Source organism: Schistocerca gregaria, chromosome 6 (genome assembly GCF_023897955.1).
Source record: "Schistocerca gregaria isolate iqSchGreg1 chromosome 6, iqSchGreg1.2, whole genome shotgun sequence".
In the NCBI taxonomy this organism is placed as follows: Eukaryota; Metazoa; Arthropoda; class Insecta; order Orthoptera; family Acrididae; genus Schistocerca; species Schistocerca gregaria.
The window spans coordinates 124,748,590-124,776,585 of record NC_064925.1 but is presented as its reverse complement, the minus strand read 5'-3'; the positions used below and the strand labels follow the sequence as shown (position 1 = coordinate 124,776,585).

The 27,996-nt window shown below is 43.9% G+C and overlaps 1 protein-coding gene and 1 non-coding gene across 2 annotated transcripts; both read left to right on the top strand.

Moving 5' to 3' along the window:
* On the top strand, window positions 1-27,698 carry LOC126278752 (facilitated trehalose transporter Tret1-like). The gene is made up of 4 exons (XM_049979029.1): window positions 1-242; window positions 11,454-11,733; window positions 20,520-20,807; window positions 26,689-27,698. Exons 1-4 carry the CDS (start codon window positions 1-3, stop codon window positions 27,190-27,192), a joined length of 1,314 nt encoding a protein of 437 aa, XP_049834986.1. The 3' UTR covers window positions 27,193-27,698.
* Window positions 12,521-12,594, top strand: Trnat-ugu (transfer RNA threonine (anticodon UGU)). The gene has a single exon. It is a non-coding gene; the product is annotated as a tRNA-Thr (tRNA).
* Window positions 27,699-27,996: the final 298 nt, after the last annotated feature.

Genomic DNA, 27,996 nt, shown 5'->3' with positions numbered 1-27,996 from the left:
ATGGCGCTGCCGCAGCTGCTGTCTGCGGAGGGCGACCTCAGAGATCGGCCGTTGACGGTAGACGAGGCATCCTGGCTGGCGTCGCTCATAATCGTGACCACGCTCGTGTTCGTTCCCGTGTTCTCGGCGGTCAGTGCACACATCGGCCGCAAAATGCTCGGATATGTCGCGATAACTCCGCTGCTGGCCAGCTGGACCATCAAGGTGTTCTCGACTTCCATTGAAGCCCTCTATGTAGCAAGGTAAGAGTGAAAATCTTTAGACAGCATGGTCACTGTATTATGAAATCCTATTTTTAATGTTTTTTTGGGATCCACTCTAAACTGGTAAAAACGTCTGTCTGTATGTCTATTAAGGCCCTTGTTTCGCAGGAATGGCTAGAGGTTTCAAGATGAAATTTCTATCAAATAATGAAGTCTACTGTCCCTTGGCGTTGTACGAAATTTAAGTTTCTAAGTCATCAAAATCTATAAGGTACTTCCCGTTCACACAGAATCATGAAATTATCTCAAATATATTGGTACTCACAAATTAGCTCATCAAAACCTATAGGTACTTCCACTGGACTTAGAATTATGAAACTTGTCAAGAAGCAAAGTTTCACAGGAAAAGTTAATTAAAAAATCCGAAAATTGTTAAGTTGTAAGTATATCACAATTTTTTCCATTTGTTGTCAGAGTATCTGTTAAGACACCCCCCCCCCCCCTCCCCCTCTCCTCCTCTTTCTTCAGAAAAGGGGTTGAGATATTAACTCTAAATTTGTATCAGATACTATCTACTCATTGCAATCAAAAGACACAGCCATTTAAGTCGTATGTTTCTATACTACTAAACTCATTCAACAGTATCTGTAACCGGATAATTATGACTCACGTCATGGCAGTTAGACATTGAAGAACAATTGTACATTGCGGACATTCTGCGTCGTCCTGTGTTACTGCTCATTCATCAGAATTGTGGTGCCATTTTTCGAAAGAAACATGCTCCTCCACACATGAATGTATCTCCATGAACTGCTTGTGTGATGTTCAGACGTTCCCCGGGCCAGCAAGGTCCCCAGAAGTGTGTCCAATGAAACATGTGTGGGAGCAGTTCGAATGTTAACTCCATCCCAGTTCCAGTATCAGGGCATCAAGGACGAGTTACGACAGCTGCACTCCAAAAGGGATACAACGGCTTTATGACACCCTTCCGAATCGAATCAGTGCGTACATCCAGGCCACTGATTATTGACCTCATACTGGCAAGTTCTTTGTACTTCGACTTCATTTTGAAATTATTGACACAGTATCACATGCTTTCTCAACCTGTGAAGTTTGATTTGCGTTCCTCCTCTCCTTCTGGGTGCTTCATTTCTTTTTGTCAGACACATTTTACTCTAAAAAGGACTCATCACAATGGAATTATCCGAATGGGACAGAAATAGGCTGATGTGGGTTACATGTAAAGAGAAACAGATGACCACAGTTTCAGAAAAATGGAAGGGCTATTCAATAGAAAGAGCTTCATGAATTGAGCAAGTTAATAACTCGTTGGTCGACTTCTGCCCCTTATCCAAGCAAGTTTGGCATTGATTGGTAGAGTTGTTGGATGTTCTTCTGAAGGAAATCGTGCCAAATTCTGTGCAACTAGTGCTTTATATCGCCAAAATCCCGTTGTGGATGGAGGACCCTGACACTTCTTTGGCCTGGAATCTTATCGACTGAAGTAAAAATGCCTCAAGCCCCCATGACCAGCGAATACATGTCTGGAAAAGCCGCGGAGAAAAGTGGGATGATAAGTGTCGCCGGCAATACAGCCCAACAACCAGGAGTGATGGTCTGGGACACCACTGCTTTTCGTAACAGGTCGTCCAACCATCTTGTGATTCTGACAATCTAAAACACCAACTGGATAGAATTTGGCAATAAATCCCTCAGGAGGACTTCCAACAACTCTATCAATCAATTCCAAGCGAATAACTACCGCCGGCCTGAGTGGCTGAGCGGTTCTAGGCGCTACAGTCTGGAACCGCGCGACCGCTACGGTCGCAGGTTCGAACCCTGCTTGGGCATGGATGTGTGTGATGTCCTTAGGTTAGTTAGGTTTAAGTAGTTCAAAGTTCTAGGGGACTTATGACCACAACAGTTGAGTCCCATAGTGCTCAGAACCATTTGAGCCATTTGAATAACTGCTAGAGGTGAGCCAAAGCGTTATTGATTTCCCCTGTTTGTGAAGCTAGCTCTCTCTCTCTCTCTCTCTCTCTCTCTCTCTCTCTCTCTCCCTCTCCCTCTCCCCTTCTCTCTCTTTTGAATATGTCATGCAATTCTTCTCATTTCTTTCTGTGTACATGTACTCACATCTACCGATTCCCTTTTTTACAATTTGCATGGTTACATACAGGCTGTCCATAATTAAACTTTCTATTTCAAAACGCTGTAGAAATAACGTAAGATTTGAACAGAATGGACAACGTCATGGAAGAAAAGAAAGTTAATAAAATTTGACCAATAGCGTCAGGATATGCACACCAACAGAGGCGTGGCACACAGCTGTTTTCAGTTTGAGTTCGAGGCGCTCAGGGTGACTGTTTGCATGAAGGACTGTGTGCTGCTGGTAAAGCTCTTGTACAAGAACGGTGACTGTTTGCCAGTAGCCCAGTAGAAGTACCGGACACCCAAAGGTATGGAAAAAGGCTTTGGCCAGATATTTGCCGATGCTCTGGAGAAAATGATTACAAAATTCGGAAAGACAGATTCTTTTGAGATGAAATGTGGCTGAGAGAGACAAGCAGTTGTTGCGGAGTCCGTCGAAATTGTGATCGCAGCATTGCAGGAGAGGTCGAGTGGTGGAGTGCAAACACGCAGTGCATGGGGAATTGACCGGATGTTGGACTTGCCTGCGAGCACGGTGCATAAAATCCCACGAAGCATCCTGCATTTCTATCCATTAAAAACCGCCCATCTTCAACAGCTGCTTCTTGACCTGCCAGCAAGATAAACATTCTCTGGAACATTCTGTGGACAGACGAAGCCAATTTCCATCTCCAAGGACACATCAATACGCAGAATTGCGGAATAAGGGCCATGGAAAACCCGCATGCACATCAGCCGGTACCATTACGCAAAAGTGTGGAGCGGGTTGATGGCATCGTTTATCGGGATGCCGTATTTGTTTGAGGAGATGAGTCGTGCTGGTCCTTTTATCTGTATCGTCATTGGTAAACGCTAGGAACGTCTTTAGCGCATCAACGTCATTGAAACCCTTCAACAGGTTGAATTTGTGGGTAAGAGAATTTTTATACAAGGTGATGCTCCTCCCCTTATTCCACAGTGAAGCGCTGCTGCAGAAGCATTTCGGAATCGCTAGAATTATCGGCCGTCATTTCCCTGCAGCCTGGCCGTCCATATCACCCGATCTTAGTCCGAGTGGCTTCAGCTTTATCTGAAAGATGATGTACTCAGTGCTCCAGTTACGAACGTAGCTGAACTCAAGGCATACACTGCGTGATGTATTCTGCACTTGATTCTGGAGACTCTCCGGTCTGTGCGGAACACGCTGTTCCTCGATTTCTGCTTCTGGCAGGAACGGCGGAGAGGTTATTCAATATGTCTTGCGCCCGTTTCACGACGACCAAAACCCAATGTTATTTTGCTTTTTATGCAGTTTTTGGTCTCAGAACAATTAAAAGCTCTTTTTCCCCGCCGATGTGGTACGATGTTGTATTGGTGGATGGGCTTACCTAACAGGGCCATAATTGTTGACTACCGATCTTGAACAGTACACATGGTGTGAACGTAACTCAGACCATAGATGCCGTTTATCTGTCATTGTAGCTGACCCCATTTACCTTAAAATTCCTACAGTACCATCTATTGGTAAAATTTTTGTTAGGTGTTCTTTTTGTCATGACGTTCCCCCTGCGTCAATAATATGCTGTTCAAATTTGACATTATTCTGAACAGTGGCTCTCTTTCTACAGCTTTTGAAGCTGGAACTTTAATTATGGGCACCCTGCACCAACGTCCTTGCCGCAGTGGTAACACCGGTTTCCGAAAGATCACGGAAACTAAGCGCTGTCGGGCTTGGCTAAAACTTGGATCGGTGACCATCCGGCTCTACCGAGCGCTTTTGGCAATGGGGTGCACTCAGTCCTTGTGACACCAGTTGAGTAGCTACTTGACTGACAAGTAGCGGTGTTGGTCACGAAAGCTGCATGCGGCCGGGAGAACGTTGTACTGACCTTCCGTGTCAGCATCTAGTGACGCCTATCGGTTAAGGATGATATGGCGGCTGGTCGGTACCACTGGGCCTTTGGAAACCTGTTAGGAGTGAGTATATTGTTTGATTGCTAGTTTTCAGGGAGTCCGTAGCAGAGTGACTAAGCCCTTAGTTTTATAAGCAGGAGGTCTCTGAATCCAATATCGCTGCTAGTACTTCTTTCTTCATTCCCACGTAATTGTGCCAATGTGCGATATAAACTAATCCCTCCAACAAGTCCTCCGCTGGCGCAACCTTACGACATTCATTATTACAGTTAGTTGATGAACCTTATAAAACGACTAAAATATTGCGCTTTCACTATCGAACAGGCTAGAGAGAACATGTAGAGAGGATTGCATAAAAGTTCGGTCAGTCGGACACCATTGTCAGCACCAATATTGGGTGATATGCTCCGATATGCGAGGTATGCCGTGAAATAGTATGATGACCGAGAACTGTTTATGAATGTAAACGAAATCTGTTTTACAATAGGTACACTGGAAACACCACGCACGCTAAAAAATTCGCCGTTCATTAAATGTGGGGGTACGTCACAATGGTTACTGTTTTCTAGACTGAAGCGCCTGGAACCGCGCCGGCAACTGTAGGCACAGTAATATAAATAAAATTACTATTCAAAGTTGTCCTGTTTCCTATTTTTTATTTCTCATTTCCTTATGAAATAATTTTTTCTCCTTTTTTCCGAATAAAGATTACGAAAATAATAAATGAGCACTTTCAAACTACCTCTTCAGTTATTTACTGGATGTATTCCAGTCTCTGCTCTATCTTCGTCAACAGTTTTTACGCTCTATAGCTTTGTGTACCATGGAAGTTATTCCCAGATATCGTAACCCATGTGCTATCATCCGGTCCCCTCTTCTTGACAGTGTTTTTCCATACATTCCTTTCCTCGCCGATCCACTGAACCGCCTCCTCACTGCCTTATAAGTGCACCTAATTTTCAGCGCAGTTCTGTAGCACTATCTCAAATGCCTCGATTCTCTTCTGTCCGGTTCTCCAAAGTACATGTTTCACTACCATACAATGTTGTTCTCCAAACACAGAATTTTTTAAGTTTCTCCCCGAGACTAAGCCCTGTGTTTGATACTAGCAAGCTTCTCTTAGCCAGGAATGCAGTTTTTGCCTGTCCTAATGTTCTCCTTATGTCTCCCTTTCTCCGTCCATTACGGGCTATTTTGCTGCCTATATTGCAGAATTCCTTAATTTCGTATGCTTCACTAATTCTGATATTATGCTTCTCGCTGTTCTCATTCATGCTGCCTCTAATTACTTTCGCCTTTCTTCGATTTACTCTCAATCCGTATTCCGTACTCTGCTCACTCAGTTCAACTGGTAATTCTTCCTGACTTCCAGTAAGGATAGAAATGTCATCAGCGAATCTTATCACTGATATCCTTTCACCTTGAATTTTAATTTCACACTCGAACCTTCCTTTTATTTCCGTCATTACTTCTTCGATATATAGATTGAGCAGTAGGGGCGAAAGACTATATCCCTGTCTTGTACCTTTTTTTTAATCAGTGCCCTTCCTTCTTGTTCCCTCTTTGTTCTTGCAGATATTGTCTATTACCTGCTATGCAAAGTATATGAGCATGTCTAAAATTTCAAATTCGATTTCTCGAAAACGGTTGAGAGTTGCATCTTCATGTTTACATATGTTGAAGTCCTAGGCGTACCTCGCATCACTTGTCAGTATGAATTAAATAAGTGGCGGGAAGTTAGTACACTCCCTCTGTAAGCTACACCCAAGCTAATTCTTAACCGAGTGCACTCATTCGATTTTGCTCGTATTATCAAGCGTCCCTTCCAACTAAGGCCATACATATTTATCATGCGATATCACAACTGTTGGCGAAATCCACTTGTGCTAAACGGCACTAGTCGTAGCTTAATATACGTTTTCAGCTTCCATCGGGGATTTATATCCTTTTTCGTTAGACAGATATTGACCTGGTCAACACTAACAATAAAACACATTATCTTCGTACTAATCAACGCACTTTATCTGTGTTAAAATTACAACAACGCTAGCTATGGAATCTTACTATTGTAAGTAGGCTGTTTACGTTTTCTTATTGGTAACGCCACATAGCGCTCTGTATGAAAAATCACTGGCTGTGCTGTGCGCAGTCTGTGGCTAGTTTGCATTGTTGTCTGCCATTGTAGTGTCGGGCAGCGGCAGCTAGATGCTAACAGCGCGTAGCGTTGCGCAGTTGGAGGTGAGCCGCCAGCAGTGGTGGACGTGGGGAGAGAGATGGCGGAGTTTTGAAATTTGTAAGAATTGGTGTCATGAACTGATATATATATTATGACAGTTAAGGTAAATACATTGTTTGTTCTGTATTAAAATCTTTCATTAGCTAACTATACCTATCAGTAGTTAGTGCCTTCTGTAATTTGAATCTTTTATTTAGCTGGCAGTAGTGGCGCTCGCTGTATTGCAGTAGTTCGAGTAAGGAAGATTTTTGTGAGGTAAGTGATTTGTGAAACATATAGGTTAATGTTAGGGCCATTCTCTTGTAGGGATTACTGAAAGTCAGATGGCGTTGCGCTAAAAAAATATTGTGTGTCAGTTTCAGCACAGTCTTGTATAATTTTTCTAAGGGGACGTTTCACTATTAACAGCTGATGATAGCCACTGAGCAAAGCGGAAAACCTCTAAAACATAAGCACGTTGTACCACTAACCAGCAAAAGGCAACTACTTAGAACACACCACATGCTGCAATTAAAGGATGACTTGTTCGAAAGCCCATAATTGTCCCTACTGCCAGCCATAAATTTGAAATTTGCCTAGAACGTTCGTCTGTAATGGTGCCAAAGCGTGGAGCTCTGCGACGTCACCCTTGGGCTTGGTGACATTTCAAACAGCAAAGTGTCAGTACATGCGAAAAAAGGCCAGAAGTTCATGCGCTGTTACATTCACACCAAATTTCGCGACAATATTACCCAACGCCACCGTGGATGTTCACGCAATGGGTATGTCGTCACACCCAGTCTTCCCCCCCTTTTCACCCCTTGTTTTGACGCCTCTGAGATAGAGGTCAGAACCGCAACGCTGAGTGTTGCAATCACGCGGTGTTCTTATGGATGGACGAGGAAAGTATTTCAGATGCGCCGCAGCTCAGAATCGAAACGAAATGGCCGTAAAGAGTGCCATAAAGGACGTCAATTAAACTACCCGTTCCCTTGAGGCATTGATTCCCACCCTTTATGCATTTTCGTAGTGTGATGAGTAACAGCACGTTGTTCTTGACAACCTTTGACATTGCTGACACCTCTCGCACGATTGAACCGTTCTCTAAGGACATCGTGAGGCAGTGACCCCACTGAACGTGGTCGCATCCCTTTGTGGCGCAGCGCGACCTCAGTTTTTGCTATAGTGTATACTACTAGCAACCCTTCAAACCCTTTTGACGACATTTGAGCGCTACCCGAAACAACGAAGGTTGCCTACATTTTTCCAGCCGTCCTGTTTCGTGCCCTCCTGTAAAGTAACCAGAGGTGTGTGTGACTATGACACATGCGTAAATAAAAAGACAAACGGTGGTCCTAAGATACCACCCTCCATGAGACGCCTTTCCCTTATTGTATGCTTGCAGCACGTCTATCTGTCGCCAGGGGACTGCCGGTGTTAAAAAGACGATACAATGGCTTTCCGACTTTTGCGAGTCAACATTCTATGTGAATACGGACGGACCTCTGGGACCGTTGTAGTGTACGGCTGTGTACGATTTGCGCGGGAGGTCCTGTTTTGCGTTGCTATACTTATTCTCACCTCCATAAGGTAACACGCACTTTCAGTTCCTCCTTCGCTCTCTACAAATGTCTGATCCCGATGATTTTATTTCACTGACTTTGAATGTTTCTTCATATAGGTTGTCTTTTAGTATGTTTTATGCTGTATCATGCCTTCTTGGCAGATGCTGTTTGGCAGACAATTTCTGATCTTTTATCGTGTTTTACATTACGCTTCTCTAGATGATTTTATTCAGTCGGTTTTTGAAGTTTATTTCGCTTTTATGGTAGTCCAGAGTATTACGCCGCCGGAGTTATTGTAATATAGTCGCCGCTTATATTTTCAGATAACCTGGTCATACCCTTTCCGGTCGAAACGCGTCGTTCTTAAGTTAATAAAGAACATTCTCTTTTCTAAATAGCAGCAAATAAGGAGAAATTAGGTGAACTTTGACAAGGCCGGCCCAAACGTTGACATAAAATCATTGCTGGTGGCCACCGATGTGGGTGGATTGGGGATTATCCCCGCTCCAGGCATGCCTCATGCGACTGTTGAAAACACCATCAACGTTTAATGGGGCCTCATTCATGAACAATACAAACTGTACGAAGTTCGGCATTACAGCACTGCGGAGGATAATCACTTGACAGATGTGAACGTGGGGCTCAAAGTCCGTTGGTCCCAGAGCTTGCAAAGTTCTTTACCATACGAGATTAATACCTCGTCCACCAAAGTTCGCATTTCGCTCGCAAGTCGCGGGTGCTTGTTTCTGAGTAGTCGGCCAGGCGACCCAAACCCATCTCCTCGAGCCGGCCGCGGTGGCCGAGCGGCTCTAGGAGCTTCATTCCGGAACCGCGCTGCTGCTACGGTCGCAGGTTCGAATCCTGCCACGGGCATGGATGTGTGTGCTTAGGTTAGTTAGGTTTAAGTAGTTCTAAGTTCTAGGGGACTGATTACCTCAGATGTTGAGTCCCATAGTGCTCAGAGCCATTTGAACCATTTTGAACCATCTCCTCGAAGCATGGTACCCAGACATGCCTTTGGCGGGAACCTTGGCCAGCTCTCTGTGGCGTGAACCGCATCTCACGTAAGTTGGTATCCAATTAGGATGACACCCGCTGGGAAAGCGTATTTTGCACTTTTGTGTTTCTTTACGAGCACCACATCCTGCCTCACCATACATTAAATGCATGTCTGCCAACTCTCGTGACAAGTAGTTTGCCATCTTTGACTCTGCATCATGCACTGTACACAGAAACACACCTCACCATGAACACACGCAAGCTATCATATGCATTGGACAACTTACATCAGGGATAGTGGTGTGCAGGTGGCACGCCGGCCGCTGTGGCCGAGCTTTTCTAGGCGCTTCAGTCCGGAACTAAGCGACTGCTACGGTCGCAGGTTCGAATCCTGCCTTGGGCATGGATGTGTGTGATGTCCTTAAGTTAGTTAGGTTTAAGTAGTATAGGTCTAGGGGATTGATGATCTTAGATGTTGAGTCCCAGGTGCTTAGCGCAGTTTGAACCATTTGGCACGTGGCACAGGTTAATGCACCGCTGCGATACGGGTTGACTTCACATGACACACGAGCTACGAGCTAAGTCTGGTCGTCCGCTGCCTGTTCCAGTCTACAACAGACACCGAGGATCTGCTTGCGCCTTTGCAATACATGCATCGAGACTGGCAGACTTCACTTTGAACACTCACCGTAAGGGTTCAGAGTTACTTTGTTGTTACGCAGTGTACGCTGTGTATGTCCGTAACACAATAAATGTGCATTTCCGACCGCTGGTTTCCTATCTCACGGTACTCGTTTGTGGCCCTAATAACACCTGTCTGCACTTGACCCAAAAGGTTTGTGACACCCCTCTAGTCTTGTTACAATTGGTGTCAGTGAAATAAGCCATACAGTGCAAAATATACTGATCGATGATAGCTCACAAAAGCAATAGCTTGTGAGCGTGATAGATATTCAGCCTAAGAATTCGCCATGAAAGCCCATAATCCTGTTTCCACCGAACAGGCAGGCAACTTAAATCACTGTTTGATCATGAGCACACCAAACCAGACTAGCTCTTTTCTGCCAGGCTATCGATTCTCAACGTCGATCCACCTTACTGCGCCAATTTCATTAAGCCGACTGCCATGTGTACACCATATAACTGCAATGACTTAAATCAGCAGCAGAGGATCACTTGACCGCCTAAGTGCTTGGTTTACATTGCTTACAGAGATTCAAAACAACCAATGTTTCCTTTTAAGGACGTCACCAATATTGTGTTCATCGAGCTCACATCCACAGCTCCACAAAGTCGATGAAACAGTTCTGAAGGGGTACTTAAAGTGAGGTGAAAAATGTCATGGAATACCTCGTAATGTCGTGTCGGACTTCCTTTAGGCCAGTGTAGTGCACCATCTCGACATGGAATTGACTCAACAAATCGTTGGACGTCCGATGCAGATGTACTGAGCCACACTTCGTCTACAGCCGTCCACATTACTAAAGTGTTGCCAGTACCGGATTTGTACATGATCTAGGCTTTCAATTATGGCCCTTAAACGGTTCAGTGGAGTTCATGTCGGGTGATCAGCGGGGCCAAAACATTCGCTTGTATTGCCCAGAATGTTTTTTAAACCACCAATCGCGAACAATTGTGGCCTGGTGATACAGCCAATTGTCATCCATAAAAATTCCATCGTTGTTTGGGAACATGAAGTCCGTGAAGGTCTGCAAGTGAACTCCAAGTAGCCGAACAGAACCATTTCCAGTCAATGATGGATTCAGTTGGACCACAGGACCCAGCCCATTCCACATATACACAACCTCGTGGGGCCTGTGCCACACTCTAACCCTACCAATAGCTGTTACCAACTGTTACTGGGACTCATCTGATCAGGCCACGGTTCTCCAGTCGTCTAGGTACAAACCGATATGGTTATGGACCGAGGAGGGATGCTGCGGGCTTTGTCGTACTGTTAGCAAAGACGCTAGCGGCGTTCGTCTGCTGACATAGACCATTACGCCGCCAAATTTCGCCGCACTGTCCTAGCGCATAAGTTCGTCGTAGGTCCCACACTGATTTTTGCGGTTCTTTCACGCAGTGCCCCTTGTCTGTTAACACTGACAACTCTAAGCAGACGTCGCTGCTCTCAGTAGTTAAGGCCATCGGCCACTGCGTTGTCTGTGGTGACAGGCAATGCTTGAAATTTGTTTTCTTGGAGCTCTCTCGACACTGTGGAATTCTGAATTCCCTAAAGATTTCCAAAATGGAAAATCTCATGCGTCTAGCTCCAGCTAACGATCCACGTTCAAAACCTATTAAATCCCATCGCGCGGCCATACTCCCGTTAGTAACCTGAGTACAAATGACTCTGGCAACGCACTGCCGTTTCTATACTTCGTGTACGCAACACAACATCCGTCTGCATATCTCCTCTGCTTGCAGGGTGCTGGCCGGTGCGCAGAGCGCCGGTTCGCTGATGCTGACGACGCTGTACGTCAGCGAGACGACCAGCGACGAGGTGCGGGGCAGGTTGGGCTGCCTGCTGCCCCTGCTGTGCAACAGCGGCCTGCTGTTCGCTTACGTCATCGGCGCCGTTCTGCCTTACTACACCGTGCTGTACGTGAACCTCGCTCCTGCAGCCATCTTCATCATCTGTTTCGCCTTCATGCCTGAGACTCCGTACAGGTTGGCAGCCGTTCATCGGTACGAGCAGGCGAGAAAGGTAATAGATGCTGCGAGGGCTGCTTTTTTTGTTTTTACAGCAACAATCCAATAACTACATTTTTTGTACAAGTTGTATTACTGTTTCTCCCACCTCATACAATTTACTGGCGTGTATGGACACAAGCGGCAGCAGTATTACAGCAGTTGTAACACTATTTACCTTCAGATCACCAAAGTTCAGCGCTGTCAGGCTTGAGTGGCACTCGTATTTGTGACCGTATGGATCTGTCGAGCTCTAGTGGCAAGTGGGGTCCACTCAACACTTGGCCAGTTGAGGAGCTGCTTGAGTAGTAGCTCCGGTCACCGAAACTGACGTTGCCCGGGAGAGCAATGTGCAGACAATTTACTCCTCCATATCCGCATCCAATAATGCCTACCGGCTGAGGAAGACACGGTGGTTGGCCGGTACCATTGGGTATTCCGAAGCCCGTTCGGACGAAATTTAATTTTTTAAAATGATAATTAGTTGAAACCCTCAGCTGCCGACAAGTATTGTGGACATACTTCGATGGGGACCGCCGAAATGTGTGCTCCGACTGGGACTCGAACCCGGGATCTCCTGCTTACATGGCAGACGCTCTATCCATCTGACCTTCGTCTGTGCGAATGCGCACAGGTTACCCGAACTCTTACGGGAATCATCACCTGGGTGGGCGCGAATGATGAGTGGATGGGCAAAGCTTCTATTAGGAACATCACGTATCTAGATTGTGGAGAGTTGGGAATGTGGGTCTCACGGGAAGCGTGCAAGGGATAAGTCCCTGTAGTGGCGCTATCCATCTGTGTCCTCGGTGGCTCAGATGGATAGAGCGTCTGCCATGTAAGCAGGAGATCCCGGGTTCGAGTCCCGGTCGGGGCACAACCTTTCAGCTGTCGCCATCGAGGTATGTCAACAACACCTGTCGGCAGCTGAGATTTCCAATTAATTATCACTTATTCTAGAGAAACTGCACGGTCGTCAATGGTATCTATCCTTTGAGAACAGTTACTATCTTTACATATAGTTTAATTTTTTTGTGGGTATAGGCAACAGGATTGAATACTGAAAAAGAACAGCATCAATACCACAATAAAGACAGTTATATCTTCTTTCAGTACAATCTATCAGGGTTTACTTTCACAAAAGGAATCTACACTCACTGTGATGGTGTGGACAGAAAAACTTCTGTTGGATGCTGCGGGCTACAATTTCGTATCAGACACACAGTAATGTAGTGAGACTTGTTAAGTGGCGGTGATTCCGTATCATGTCACACAATACTGCAGTGATACTTGTGAAGTTTATCTCTGGAAACAATCGAATGAACACAGAGGATTGATGAACTCTGTATTCACCTTCAACAGGTGGTGACAACTTTGCAGCATTTATCTTATCAAAAAATCGGTAGTGAATTAAAATGTGTGTGAAAAGTGATTTATGGGCAAAAAGAGGTGGTCCTGTAGGCATAAAAGGCAGTTGAAAATCAGCGGAAATCCCTTGCATAAGTCATTCAATGAGTCAAAAACAAGAATTTTTTTCAGAAACAGTCAAAGTTAATGAGAGTGTTCTCAGAGAACATCGCTTCCCAATTATGCTGGACCTCTCACAGAAGCCCTCAGTTTTCACTACGGAAAACGATAGAAGAGAATGTTGATGTGTTAAGGAAATAATGCGAGACGAAGGACAATTGTCCACAACCAGACAGGAGCAGAGGTGACTAGTTAAGTAAAAGGCGCAGTATCGCATTACAAAATTAGCAAAATGGTTCAAAGGGCTCTGAGCACTATGGGACTTAACTTCTGAGGTCATCAGTCCCCGAGAACTCAGAACTACTTAAACCTAACTAACCTAAGGACATCACACACATCAATGCCCTTGGCAGGATTCGAATCTGCGACTGTAGCGGTCGCGCGGTTCCAGACTGTAGTGCATAGAACCACGCGGGCATACCGGCCGGCATACAGTTAGCCCAGAAAATATTGTAGAGTGTAAACAATGCGGCAATTTTAAGTTCAAGTAATATGGGAAATTTCAACACATGTGAATTTGATTAAATCGTCGTCAATAGGAGGACAAAAGGCATTCTCATCACATTTGACCTCTGGCCTCTGACTTATGACTTTCAGCGTTACTCTTATCTACAGTCATCTACCCAACACTCCCCCTTCCCCATCCTCTTCCGCCTTCCCCATTCCTAAGCCTCATTCCTTCCTCTCACTTATTTCTTTATGTTTGTTTCGTGTACTTTTAATAATATCCACCTTGATTTTTAACTTGTAATTTAAATCTACTTCCAAATCGTCTGATTCTTTCTCCACCCAGAAATCGGACAGAAGCAGAGAAGGTATGTTCTCGAATTTTAATTTTTTTCAAGTTAACTATCGCTTTTATCCTCTTAACAATTAGTTATTCTTGTTTTTGCAATTCTTCTAGCTGAGAGCCTTACAGAATATTATTTTTGCTTTTGATTTTCTGTATAGGATTGCTGTTAAACATTCCACAGTCTCTTGGGTGCACAACGGTTCTCCGTATTCTGGCAAAATTTCCACACAGAACTTCCAGTTTACGACTTTACCAAATGAATGATCGTTAAATATAGTTATTCCTTTAATTTTAAGTTCTGAAAATGCCTTTCTGTTGCTAGATGAAAATAACACCCGATTAGATACAGTGCAACTAAATCATACGTGCACTCGCATCGATTTCTACTGCTCACCGAATTATTCTGGTCTTCGTTTCTTAGTGAAATGTTCCCTAGCGTCCCACAAGGGGGCAGCTTTGCAGCTCACTGAAGGAATTGAATCACACATGCAGCTTTATGCTAGTCTGGTCTTGCTGGTTCTTTTGGATGACAACAGAGATCACTCGAAGACGACAGATGTCTGGTCGCCATGTTTTTGTTGGTGATCCTTTATTGTGATACTATGGCTATAACATTTGAGAAATTGCTGCTTCCTGCTGTCTTATGGTTATGTATTGGCATCTTATGAGTCGGCATAGTTGTAATTTCTGCTGCCTTGGTTGTTAGATGTTGTTAAGCCAGCATTCCTTATTTCACCACGTTTAGATGCACAAACAAATGGTGAGCACCACATCTTGCAAAAACTCCTGTTCTTTTACCTACACGGAGTTGCTGACGTATCTCAGACACTTAATGTATTTTACGCGTTATTATAAGAAATTAAGAGAGTTCGATTTTAGACATACCAATAATTATTACTCTTGTCTATTCTTTAATTATTTAACGCATGCTGATGAAAGTGATATTCTTACTGAAAATAAATTTTATGTATTTACTCGATATAGTTGTTATACTTTGCTTTCCTTGAGCAACTGTATTCTCGCCCGCACCACTGCACCGCATCTTTATGTGCGGCTAGCTGTACGTTCTTTTACCTAAAATTCTGGGGATTAACAAAAATGACCCCCTTTTATTATTTTTATTGCATTGATTTCACATTCTTTCCAATTGGTAGCCGTTCCTGAAAATTTATTGCACTCTCCGTTCGTCGCCGAAGGACCCATACACTGGTCAGACAACAATGTAGTGTTTCAATTCAACAATACTGTTGTTATTTCATCCTGGATTTTCCATTGTTTGAGTACTTCAGTTCAGTTTTATCACAGCTGTGCTCTGCAATAGTGCGAATATTGTAATTACTGCACCAGTATTTTCTGTCACAGCTTTACTAAACTATTGTTTCCCGGCATGGCTTAGTTCATTGTACGGACTGGTCTGGAACTGAATGCAAGTAGTGAAACCCTCTGGCCCGAAGAAAAGAAACCTAACTTAGGTAAAGGGCAACACAATAATTATTATCTTAATTATTTATCTTACTTTTTTGTGTAGTGACACAGCATGCCCAGATCCCCAAGTGAGTTGTGTGTGGTAAAAAATGCAGCAAAGCCCAGACAACTGAAAAATCTGAAAACAAAACATTCCTCTCTTTAGTAAAGACATGAGTTACTTTGGACTGTTGTTGTGTCGGAACAAAATAAAAAATAAGTGAAGCTCATGATTACATCGGCACGTGTTTCGTACAAAGCACAGGAAGGTAGCCTAACTTATTGTAAAGGTAAAAATACACACAATAGCAGAGAGGTTGTCAATGCCCATGCGTAAAGAAAAAAATAATCGTTGGTTCAGAAGCTGTAACTGAAATTTCAAAAATTTCTCTCTCTGCTTACACAATCAGCAGCCGTGTTAGCGACATATCCAGTGACATCAAAGACATTTTGAAGGAGAGAATAAACACTAGTCGTAAGTTCTCATTTGTGATTCCAAGTCCATCGACATTGGCGGTCACGCTAAACTTCTTTAATATTTAAGGTATGTTAATGGCAATGTAGTTGCAGATAATTTTCTTTTCCAAAGAACTATCCAAATGAGCAACCAGTGAAGATCACAGGTTAATGTTAGCGGGAGATAATCCATTGCAAATATGAAGTACCGGTACCTTAATAACCAGTTTAACAGCCAGAATGTTGAGTGTAAGCTTGCCCGCAAAATACTGTACAGGTGCAGTATGTCAATTTGTGAGACGGAGTTCCATGTCTGTTGAAATGGTCAATACACGGTCGGTTAAAGCTCTGTGTGGACGACGCTGGGACTGTCGTTCAATGATGTACCCATATGTGCTCGCTTGGAGACATATATGGCGATGGTGCAGGTCAAGACAACATCTCGACACTCCATAGAGGATGTTGTGTTACAACAACGGTATGTGGGCGAGTATTACGCTGTTGTAAAACACCCCCTGCCATGCTGCTCATGAACGACAGCACAAGTCGAATCACCAGACTGACATGAAGATCTGCAGTCAGGATAAACACGAGAGAGCTTGTGCTCTCGTACGATATCGTATCCTGTGCCATAACCCACGTGTAGATCCAGTGCGTCTAGGATGCAAACACATTGGCTGCAGGCCCTCTTCTAGCCGCCTCCTACCCAAATGGGCTCTCGCTTAACACCACTGAAGTCGTAAATGGCGGTGATTTGGACTAATGGAATGCACGCTACATGGAGTCTAGCTCGAAGCCGTCCTTGAAGTACCAGACTTCTAACATTTCGTAATGTCATTGTGGTGCCGAATGCTACTTAAACTGCTGCTTTAGGCGCAGTGCGATGCGCCGAACAAGATGGTCTTCCCTCTCTGTAGTGCAACGTAGTCTTCTGGAGCCCGGTCTTCTTGCGATCGTACATTCTCGTGATCTCCGCTACCAGCAATCATTTACACTGTGCTACATTCCTGCCAAGTCCTTCTGCAATATCGGAGAAGGAGTAATGCAGCCCTATTTCACTACCTCGTTGAAACTCAATGAGGTGTTGACAAATGCGTCTTTGTCGCCTTGAAGATAAACTTCACTAACGTCAACTCACCACCTCCCGTCCCAAAGGTAACTAACGCTTATGATTGTTAAAGCGTGTATTTAAAGCAAACCTGCGATGCATCGTCACAGCGACGCTACTAGCACCACCCATCCGACTGCTGCGATGTTTGAACAGAGATCATGTAGCAACACCCCTAACGACTTTCCCGTATGTTGCACAACCCCTCCTTCGTGTCACGCTTTTTCCGTCACTGTATTTCATTTGTACGTTTGAAATAATTCAATAATTTATGAGTCGATACGAATTACTTTCTCCAAGAAAAACGCTGCTCTGCTACGTAATCGCCCAATCCACAGCTACGTCCATACTGTGCTAACCTCTGTGACGAGCATGACAATGAGTGCTTAGTATTCTACCAGGTGTTAGTTTGTTCCCTATCCAACCACGTATGGAACATGGGAAGAATGATTGCTTAAATGCTTCTGTACACTGTATGTAGTGTAATTGGTCTAATCTTATAATTATGGGAATACAGTAATCACTTGAGCGGACACAGATTGTTCTGTTTAACTCCCAAAGATGTTTCGGTGCAGTTTCAGCGTGTTCACTTATTTTCGGTCAAATAACATGTAAAGAAATTTTCCATTCTTATAAATATAGTTTTCAGTTATGGTATTCAGATTTATTAAATCATTTATAGAAAAACTACATATATCTTAGTTTCACATTTTTTTATGTGGCTGTCTGACATTTGCAGTATAGCTGGTATTTTGTTCCAGGTTGTCATCTGCAATTAATTAGGATTTATCACCGTTATGTGACAAATATTTATCGAAATGTTAGGCCTCAGGCGAAATTACTGATTTTTTTCTGCCTTGCTAATATTAGAATATAGCACTGTCACTAAATTCTACTGTCAATAACTACTTTTTTGTCATTTAACTACCATTGTTTACATTAAACTAACAAGTTTCGAAAATGTTGCATGTTGATTATAAACGAGCTATGTAAGTTGGTGAGTGGTAGGGTAGAGCCTGTGTATTTAAATTGAGTGTGTTTACCCTTTCTTGGTTCCAATTTTCCATTTCTCTACAGGATGGAGAGAAAGAGAAAGAGAGCGAGAGCGAGAAAGAGAGCGAGAAAGAAAGAGAGAGAGAGAGAGAGAGAGAGAGAGAGAGAGAGAGAAAGAGCGCTGAGAATGGGGTTCTATTGTAGACCGCTGTGTATTCATTATGTCCTCATATTGTGGCTTTTGGTATAGGGTAATGTTTTTCTGTTGTGAGTTTCTGTGTGAGGTTTTTGCTGCACTTAACAGTTTTTAGATTGGTCTTTATGTCTTTTGGTTTGTGCCACCTACTCATAAAAAATGTGCAACTGCTACTGTCACTCGTAATTACTCTCTTTGTCGTAGGTGCATCTAACCCTGAAATTTCTGTGTGTCCACTAAAAACTGAGTTACAGTCTTCACATGTGAGCTGACAGATTCGAAATATGTTGTGTTTGTCTGTGCTAGTGTTGGTTGTCTTCAGTCTCTCTTGTTTAGACTTTGCCATCCTGTAGGCTACTTTCAGTCTTTGTTGATTCTTTGAACATGCTGCCAGTCCAGTACGATACTACATTGTTGTCGCTGAGCGTGTGCTATTTGCTGGCTATTGTGGATGCTTCTTATTTTTATGTTTCTCGTGTGTTTGTACCTTTCCAGATGGCTTTGTCTGTCAGTACATCTCTTAAAGGGTTTAGGCAGGCGCGCTGGCCCCAGATCGAATAATACACTTTTAAAATACTCAACTGGTCTCATTGGAATGTCCAGCTTAAGAATTTTGTTATCCCTTGTAAAGCTGATGCGTTGGGATTCTTTTGTTTTAACCATTTCATTTCCTGTTTTGTGAATAAGTGCGAGATTTTTTTTTATTAAAGTTTCTGTATATTTTCTTTTTTGTCTTTGTGTTGAGCCATTGGCTACCTTCATTCTGTTGCTGTCTCCTAGAAATTTTACAGACTTGTGACTATTATTCCTGTTTCTTTATGACTATATGGCTCCCTCGTCGGCTATTGTGATAAGGCCATGTTCTTTCCAAATTTATCTCTTATTTTCATATATACTTTTTCTTCTTCACTTTCGTTTCCTGGCTTAATGTTAGTTTTTCCCTTATTATACACATTACTTCCTTTGCTTTTAGCTCGTTTGTTATCCCTGTCTTTTTTATTATGTATTCAATTTCTGTTTTAGATACTTCACTCTCTTGTATGTAACTTGTGTATTTAGATACTCTTCCTAACAGGCAAGTCACAAAACAAGAACAAAACATTCTCATTCCTTTCCTGTTGATTACGTATTTACTTCCTGTTGTCAGATTCTCCAATATTTTGTTTGTAGCCTGTGTGTTGATACTGTATTTAGCTCCTATTTCTAACAGGATTAGTTCATGACACCCAAGTCACAAAACAAGAACTACTGTAGTTTTAAAGAAAATAAATAGTCTTTCGCCATCTGGAAATCTTATAAAGATATGCCGTAATATTTGTGCAGCACGATTTAAATATTTATAAATGTAAGCACTTCAGAGAACGATTTGATTTTGTGCCCTTTGACTTCAATGCCAGTGACACAGAATTGGAAATGGATAACTCATACAAGTATCTGAGTGTAACTGTTTGTAAGACTATGACATCACAAGATCACACAGACTAAGTGTCGATAAATCAGATGACAGGTCTTGGTTCACTGGTAGAATAATACGGAAATGCGATCAGTCTTCAAACAAGATTGCTTGTAAAATACTCGTGTGACACGTCTTAGAATACTACTCAACGTTGTGAGACAAGTAGCAAATAGGACTAATTAAGGGTATTGAATATGGACTAGGAATACCAGCACGAATGGTCACAGGTTTCCTTGAACGCTGGAGTGTCATGAAAATCCTGGAGACACTGAACAGGCAGACACATGAAGAAAGACCCAAACTATCCCAAAAAAGCCTACTTAGAGTATTTTAAGAACCGATAAGTGGGAGATTCCTGCAAGTCCCTAAGCATTGTTCTCTTGTAGAGCGCAAAAACAAGATTAGACTAATTACTGCATGCTACAAGGCGTTTAACCAGACGTGCTTCACACCCCTCATACATTAAAGGAATTGGAAGAAGCCCGAATAATTGGTACAACAGGAAGTGCCCACTGCTATGTACTTCAGTGACGCTTGCAGAACATGGACGTAGATGCAGAAGAGGAAGAGTTCCAATCTATTGGCTGGCGTTGCCGTTCAAGATAACTAGGTACGTCGTCCCTACCAAAAAATCCTCAACATGAGTATACCCTTTTTAATAATCACTGATATAGTACCAAGTAAAATTCTTTTTGGAAGTCAAGAACTACTGCATCAGCCTGACTTCACTGATCCATGGCTTTCACAGCATCATTATGCTTCAAACAATTAGGACATTAAGTGAGCTGGGCGTGCGTCCTGTGTCGCAGGTTCTGAGGTGGCTGCGTCGAGGGATCTCAGAGGAACAGGTGGAGCATGAGATGGCACGCATACAGGCATCGCTGGCCGGAAGCAAAGAAGGTGGGACGGGACGCGTCACCCTCAAGGAACTATGCTCCAGGGCCTCGCTCAGGGGCTTCGCCAATGCCATCAACCTAGGCACCAACCTGCAGCTCTGCGGTTCCTTCGCTGTGCTCAACTATGCTGTCATCATGTTCGATGAGGCTGGAGGATCCGTACCCTCCGAGGTGGCAACAATCATCTTAGGTGCTTTGCAGGTACGTTATTGCTTCAGAGCGCAGCAGCCTCCATGTCAACTTAGGCGTTTCGTTTGGTTTCGCGGTTTTCTCAGTCTTTTCTTATCTCGTACCTCGTGCTGTTATTTTCATCTTTACAATTACAACTACACCAGACATCCTCTGTAATGTGTTTTGCACAACCCAGCCTTTTGGAGCTCTAGTGGCTCAACTAGGGTATGTCAGCCCAACAGTATGCACTGGGTGCCGTTTCCGCCCTGATAAGTAAAAAATAAGGAAAGGGTAGGAAAAAAGGGAATGAAGGAGGAGCAGCGAGAGAAAGAGGAACGGGAATAAAAATAAGAAAAGAAAATATAAGTAATCGTCTGAAGTTCATTAAAATAGTGAGGGAACGGAAATGCATGGAAAGCATTCATGAAGAGATTTAAATTCGACCCTGTGGAGCTACACTCTCGTAAGTCCTGTTACTACCTGATACATACACCGTCTTTTCGTGTTTCCTTTGGTTGCTATCTGGGGCCACTTTCATTATGCGAAGAGACCAACACAGCAAAAGCGTGAAGAGCGTATAGGACTTCTAAAAGAATAAGAAAAATATTTTAATAAAAAATTGTTTCTGCAAGAGTTGGTCAAAACAAAAACAACTACTATAATTTTACGTCCACAGACCAGTACGTGTTGACATATGGACCAGTCTGTCTTTTCTCCCTCGTCTCTTACGTGGAAGCAGACACTACAGGGTAATTCATATTGAACACTTCTAGACGTTGTAGAGGGGACTTAGTGCATCAAGTTTGACGTAGGAACCCATGTCGGAACAACGACGCGACAGAGAATGTTACAGGCGCCGGCGCTTGGAAACGTGTGTATATACGGGGTGATTCCGTGGAGTACATGTACATGTACTGTACATGAATACATGTACTGCTACTGTTGTTATTGAGACTGCACGGCAAGCAACTTTCAGAGATGTTAGTATGGACCAAAACAAGAAAACGTATCTAGTAAACATGAGCTCCAAAATGCACATTGTTCAATAGAGGAGATGTGTTTCATACTAGCGAAGATGAACAAATGCTCCCAGCTCCTCATGTATACATTTTAGAATCCATGTTTACTGCACATTTTTTCTAGTCTTGGCCAATACCACCACCTCTGGAAGTTGCATATCCTACATTCTTAGGAGCAACAGTACCGGTATATGTATTCCATTGTCAGAGGTATCAGAATGATTTTCGCTTGTAACTTTCGATTCACTCGTTTCCGGACCAGGGACCCGTACCTCATATTGATACATTTACCCGTCTGCATTAACACTGAAAGTTTGTAGTATCATCACGGAATCACCCAGTAGATATGTACATTTACAGGCGCCTGCGTCTTATAGCTCTGACGTCCTATAGCGTCCTTGGATGACGTTTCCGGACATGGTTGTTACGTAAAACTGGATCTAATAAGTCCCCTCTACAATCTCGAGAATTGTGTAACATGAACTGTGAAACACCCTGTATACGTAGTATCGCGTGTGGTTACCATACATTCCGACATCCTTCAACCCTTCTTCGTAATCAACCACCCACTCCTTCAAATACATATGGCTCCATCCGTATTGCGTCACGAGTTTCCATCACACGCCCTTTTGACGTATGCACATTTTCGATGGGCTGAGCGTCCACCAGTGCCTTTAAACGTCCTCATAGCTATATATGAAACTGATGTACGTGCGGTGAAGGGGATGGCCGTGCTACCGGATCGCCACGCAGCGTCGTGGTGGCGTACTGTTGCACGAGCCGTAGAAAATAGGATGCTGCGCAGTCTTGCATAAAGCAGCGTCATTGTCTTTCTGCAAGGGTAACATTCTCCAAAAATGCTGGTATTTCATAGCGCAAAAATCGTTGTTACATAGCACCTGTTAATTTGTTTGGTGAAGTGTTTGCCCATTGAGTCTAGCACCAATAATTACTCTGCATTCATTAAAGAAGCGATCCTGATTCCTCACCTCCATAATCGCTCGAGGATTGACATCTACCCACTCGAGCGTGATCTGTTAATTTACTATCCCAACTCTCGCGAATCCTGCCTCATTCTTCAATGCAGGCTGTGAACGCCATCTTCGAAGACCCACATCACAACACGTACTGGTATCCGTACACCTAATTATAGCAACTTTTCTTCTAGTTTTGACTAATGCAGTATGGATTTCGTGGAAAGAAAGATTATTGGTATGCATCTGTGTGGGCTATAATATCTCTGATTTTATCTTGTTGGTCTCTTCGCGACACATACTTAGCAGGGATCAATATACTGCTTGACTCCTCGGTGAAGGTATGTTCTCGAAACTTCAACAGAATCCAGTACCGAGCTACTGAGCTTCTCTCTTGCACATCTTCGTAACGCTTCCGCGATTACTAAATGATCCTGTAACGAAACGCGCTGCTCTCCGTTGGATCTTCTCTATCTCTTCTATCAACCCTATCTGGTACGGATCCCACACTGGCGAACAGTATTCAAGCAGTGAGGGAACAAGTGTACTGTAACCTACTTCCTTTGTATTCGGACTGCATTTCCTCAGGATTCTTCCAATGAATCTCAGTCTGGCATCTGCTTTACCGACGATTAATTTTATATGGTCATTGCATTTTAGATCACTCCTAATGCCTACTCCCAAATAATTTACGGAATTAACTGCTTCCAGTTGCTGACCTGCTATATAGTAGCTAAATGATAAAGGATCTTTCTTTCTATGTATTCGCAGCACGTTACACTTGTCTACATTGAGATTCGATTATCATTCCCTGCATCATGCATCAATTTATTGCAGCTCCTCCTGCATTTCAGTACAATTTCCTATTGTTATAACCTCAGTGAACTTCCGATGTTATCCACAAGCTCATTCATATATATTGTGAATAGCAATGGTCCTAGGACATTCCCCTGCGGCACACCTGAAATCTCTTTTACTTCGGAAGACTTCTCTCCATTAAGAATGATATGCTGCGTTGTGTTACCTAGGAACTCTTCAATCCAATCACAAAATTGGTCTGATAGTCCATATGCTCTTACTTTGTTCACGAAACGACTGTGAGGAACTGTATCAAATTAATTAATAATATAGGTTCTTTTCAATACTCGTTTATTTCGTACGTCGTCATTCCACTTAAATTTAAACGTATGTCGATTACACCAGTTTTAAAATACGTTCAGTTTCTCCTTGTCCAAATTAACATGGTTCTACTTTTATAATACACCTCTTGCACATTCCCGTATCAATGATACCAGACTAGCTCTTTCAAGCTTTCAAGGGGGAAAACAGCAGCACACAGATAAAAATTTAGTCACTCCCGGATATGTCACGCTAATACCGTGTAACACAGTCCTAAGTATTAATAAAGGCCTGAATACGGTGAGGGACTGCTCACCCCCTCTCCCTTCAACTAAGCACCTTACCGTTGGGGGCGCGTCTTGCGTGCCTCCGTGGTACAGTTAGCCGTATGGTAGTTGCAGCCACGACGGAGGTCAGAAAAACAAGTGATTCCTGGAACCGGCCAATAGCGTTTTCACTAATTAGAGTCCGGATTATTTACTGATCTGACCGTGTACCATTAACCAAAACAGCCTTGTTGTACTGGTACTACGAACGGCTGAAAGCAACTGAAAACTACGGTCGTAATTTTTCCCGAGGACATGCAGCTCTGCTGTGTGGTTAAATGATGATGGCCTTCTCGTGGGCAGAATATTCAGGAGGTAAAATAGTTCCCAGTTAGGATCACCGGACGGGGACTACTCTGGAGGGTGTCGTCATCTAGGAAACAAAACTGGAGCTCTACCCGGAGTAGGTAGGTTATAACATTTGAAAATGGAAATGGGTATGTTGATGTTATGTACAGTGGGAATTAGTGACGTTCAGCGGCAGAGAGAGAGCAGGACTAAAGATTAGGTGGGTGCATCACGTTACTAACGAGGGGCTACCGCATAGCACTGGGAAGAAATGAAATCTGAGGCTCAACCGGACTAGAAGGAGGGATCGGTTGATAGGACATATTCTGAGACGTCAAGGGATCACCAGTCTAGTAATAGTGGCATGTAGGGGAAGGTGGGGTACAAATCGTAAAGGTAGACAAAGAGAACAGTAAGGATGTCGGAGACAGTAATTCGGAGATGAAAAGGATTGCACAGTACATAGTAACATGGAGAGCTGCATCAAAGAAGTATTCGAACTGGGAACCACAAAAGCAGACAGTGATAAATGGAATTTATATGTTTCCTCAGTTACACAATATCTAGCAGAAGCTTCTGACTGACGATTAGATAGCGCATAACACGGTATTACCTTAATGTCCCCTGTGGGTGGTTAATTTTTTGTTCGGTGTACTTAGTACAGGATGAATAATACTCTGTATGTTAATTCAGATGTGATTTGTACAACTCCACTACTAGCGATTAAAATTGCTACAACACGAAGGTGACGTGCTACAGACGCGAAATTTAACCGACAAGAAGAAGATCTGTGATATGCAAATGATTAGCATTTCAGACCATTCACACAAGGTTGGCGCCGGTGGCGACACCTACAACGTGCTGACATGAGGAAAGTTTCCAACCGATTTTTCATACACAAACAGCAGTTGACCGGCGTTGCGTGGTGAAACGGTGCTGTGATGCCTCGTGTAAGGAGGAGAAATGCGTACCATCACGTTTCCGACTTTGATAAAGGTCGGATTGTAGCCTATCGAGATTGCGGTTTATCGTATCGCGACATTGCTGCTCGCATTGGTCGACATCCAATGACTGTTAGCAGAATATGGAATCGGTGGGTTCAGAAGGGTATTACGGAACGCTGTGCTGGATCCCAACGGCCTCGTATCACTAGCAGTCGAGATGACAGGCATCTTACCACAGGGCTGTAACGGATCGTGCAGCCACGTCTCGATCCCTGAGTGAACAGATGGGGACGTTTGCAAAACAACCACCATCTGCACGAACAGTTCGACGACGTTTGCAGCAGTATGGACTATCAGCTCGGAGACCATGGCTGCGGTTACCATTGCATCACAGGCAGGAGCGCCTGCGATGGTGTACTCAACGACGAACCTGGGTGCACGAATGGAAAAACGTTATTTTTTCGGATGAATCCAGGTATTGTTTATAGAATCATGAAGGTGGTATCCGTGTTTGGCGACATCGCGGTGAACGCACATTGGAAGCGTGTATTCGTCATCGCTATACTGGCGTATCACCCGGCGTGATGGCATGGGGTCTCGGTCACCTCTCGTTCGCACTGACGGCACTTTGAAAAGTGGACGTTACATTTCAGATTTGTTGCGACCCGTGGCTCTAGCCTTCATTCGATCCCAGCGAAACCCTACATTTCAGCAGAATACTGCACGACCGCTTGTTGCAGGTCCTGTACGAGCCATTCTGGATACAGAACATGTTCGACTGCTGCCCTGGCTAGCACATTCTCCAATTGAAAACTTCTGGTCAATGATGGGCGAGAAACTAGCTCGTCACAATAGGCCACTCACTACTCTTGATGAACTGTAGTGTCGTGTTGTAGCTAAATGGGCAGCTGTACCTGTACACGCCATTCAAGCAAGCTTTGTTTGACTCAATGCCCAGGAGTATCAAGGCCGTTATTACGGCCAGAGGTGGTTGCTCTGGGTACTGATTTCTCAGGATCTATGCACCCAAATTGCGTGAAAGTGTAATCACATGTCATTTCTAGCATAATATATTTGTCCAATGAATACCCGTTTATCATCTGCATTTCTTCTTGGTGTAGCAATTTTAATGGCCAGTAGTGTACTTACACAGTCGCATCCCCAATATCCTAGTATTTCGAAAACAAACACTGTAAAGACATTTCCAAACGTACAGTACCATTTTTCCTCTGTTTGCACAGGTTGTTGGCGGTCTGGCGTCCGCTCTGGCGATGGATCGCCTCCGTCGACGACCCCTACTGTTCCTCTCCAATGCGGTAATTGGAACTTGTGTCGCCCTCCTGGGGGTCTACATGTACCTCAAGCAGGAGACGGACGTAGACATATCGTCCGTCGGATGGTTGCCTGCCACATGTTTGTCCATATATGTGCTGATGCATTCGTTTGGCTTGAATCCGCTGCCGTATGTGGTGCTCTCTGAGATCGCGGCTCCGAGGATCAGAGGTCTGGCTGCCATTGCCATGTACACAATGGTCTGCGTCACTGCAACCATCCTGACCAAACTGTACCCAACCATGTCGGAGTCCATGGGAGTGTACGGCACCTTCTGGTTCTTTGCAGCTGCGTGTCTGACTTGCAGCCTCGTGGGATGGTGGCTGCTGCCGGAAACCAAGGGACGACCTTTGGAGGACATCCTCAAGGAACTCAACGGTGGAAAGGATGTCTTCGTTAGCAGCTCACAATGACGCGTTCTACTTGTGCCGAAGATATTTCTGACGTGTTTACACATAACGTTTAGTCTGCCACGTTCAGGTCCACCCTGCACGAGAGTGATGTTTCCACAATACTTCTACATATGTTGGACTGCACCCCTTCTGGAGGACTGATCCGAAATATGTTGCAAAATTACGGTCTGAACCTACTACGTACACATATTGTCGCGACGTCAGGCTTTGACCCAAATTCTGCTGCCCAGAAACATTTAATCTGTGCAAGTGACTATTCGCCGACAAAACATGACACGTCAACTTAAACTGTACCGAAGAAACATGTGTATTTTGGCCAGTAGAGAACTGGAGTCCGCGTATTCACAAGGTGATCGTGCCTAGTCTTCATTATCGATTTCATCCAAATGTATGGTACATACAGGGCTTGGCCAAAAATTGAGAGTGATATTAATGGGAGTCAGACGCGGGCCTGGCGAGAGATGAGTCATTTGTGTTACTGTAGTTCCCAGGCCGCGGATGGCGCGGCTGAGAGAGTAGATAACGGTTATCCGAGGGTCGGAGACTGAAGTCTCTGAGAGAATCAGTATTCTTATTCTCTTTTTTTTTACGTTACCAACGGCCTTCCCGCAGTGCTAACACGTGTTCCCGTCAGATTACCGAAGTCAAGCACAGTCGGGCTCGGCTAGCACTTGGATGGGTGACAGTTCTGGTCTGACGAGCGTTGTTGGCAACGAGGGTACACAGAGACACTGTGAGGCCAACTGAGGAGTTACTTCACTGAGCAGCATCGGCTCCGGTCACGAAAGCTGACGACGACCGGGA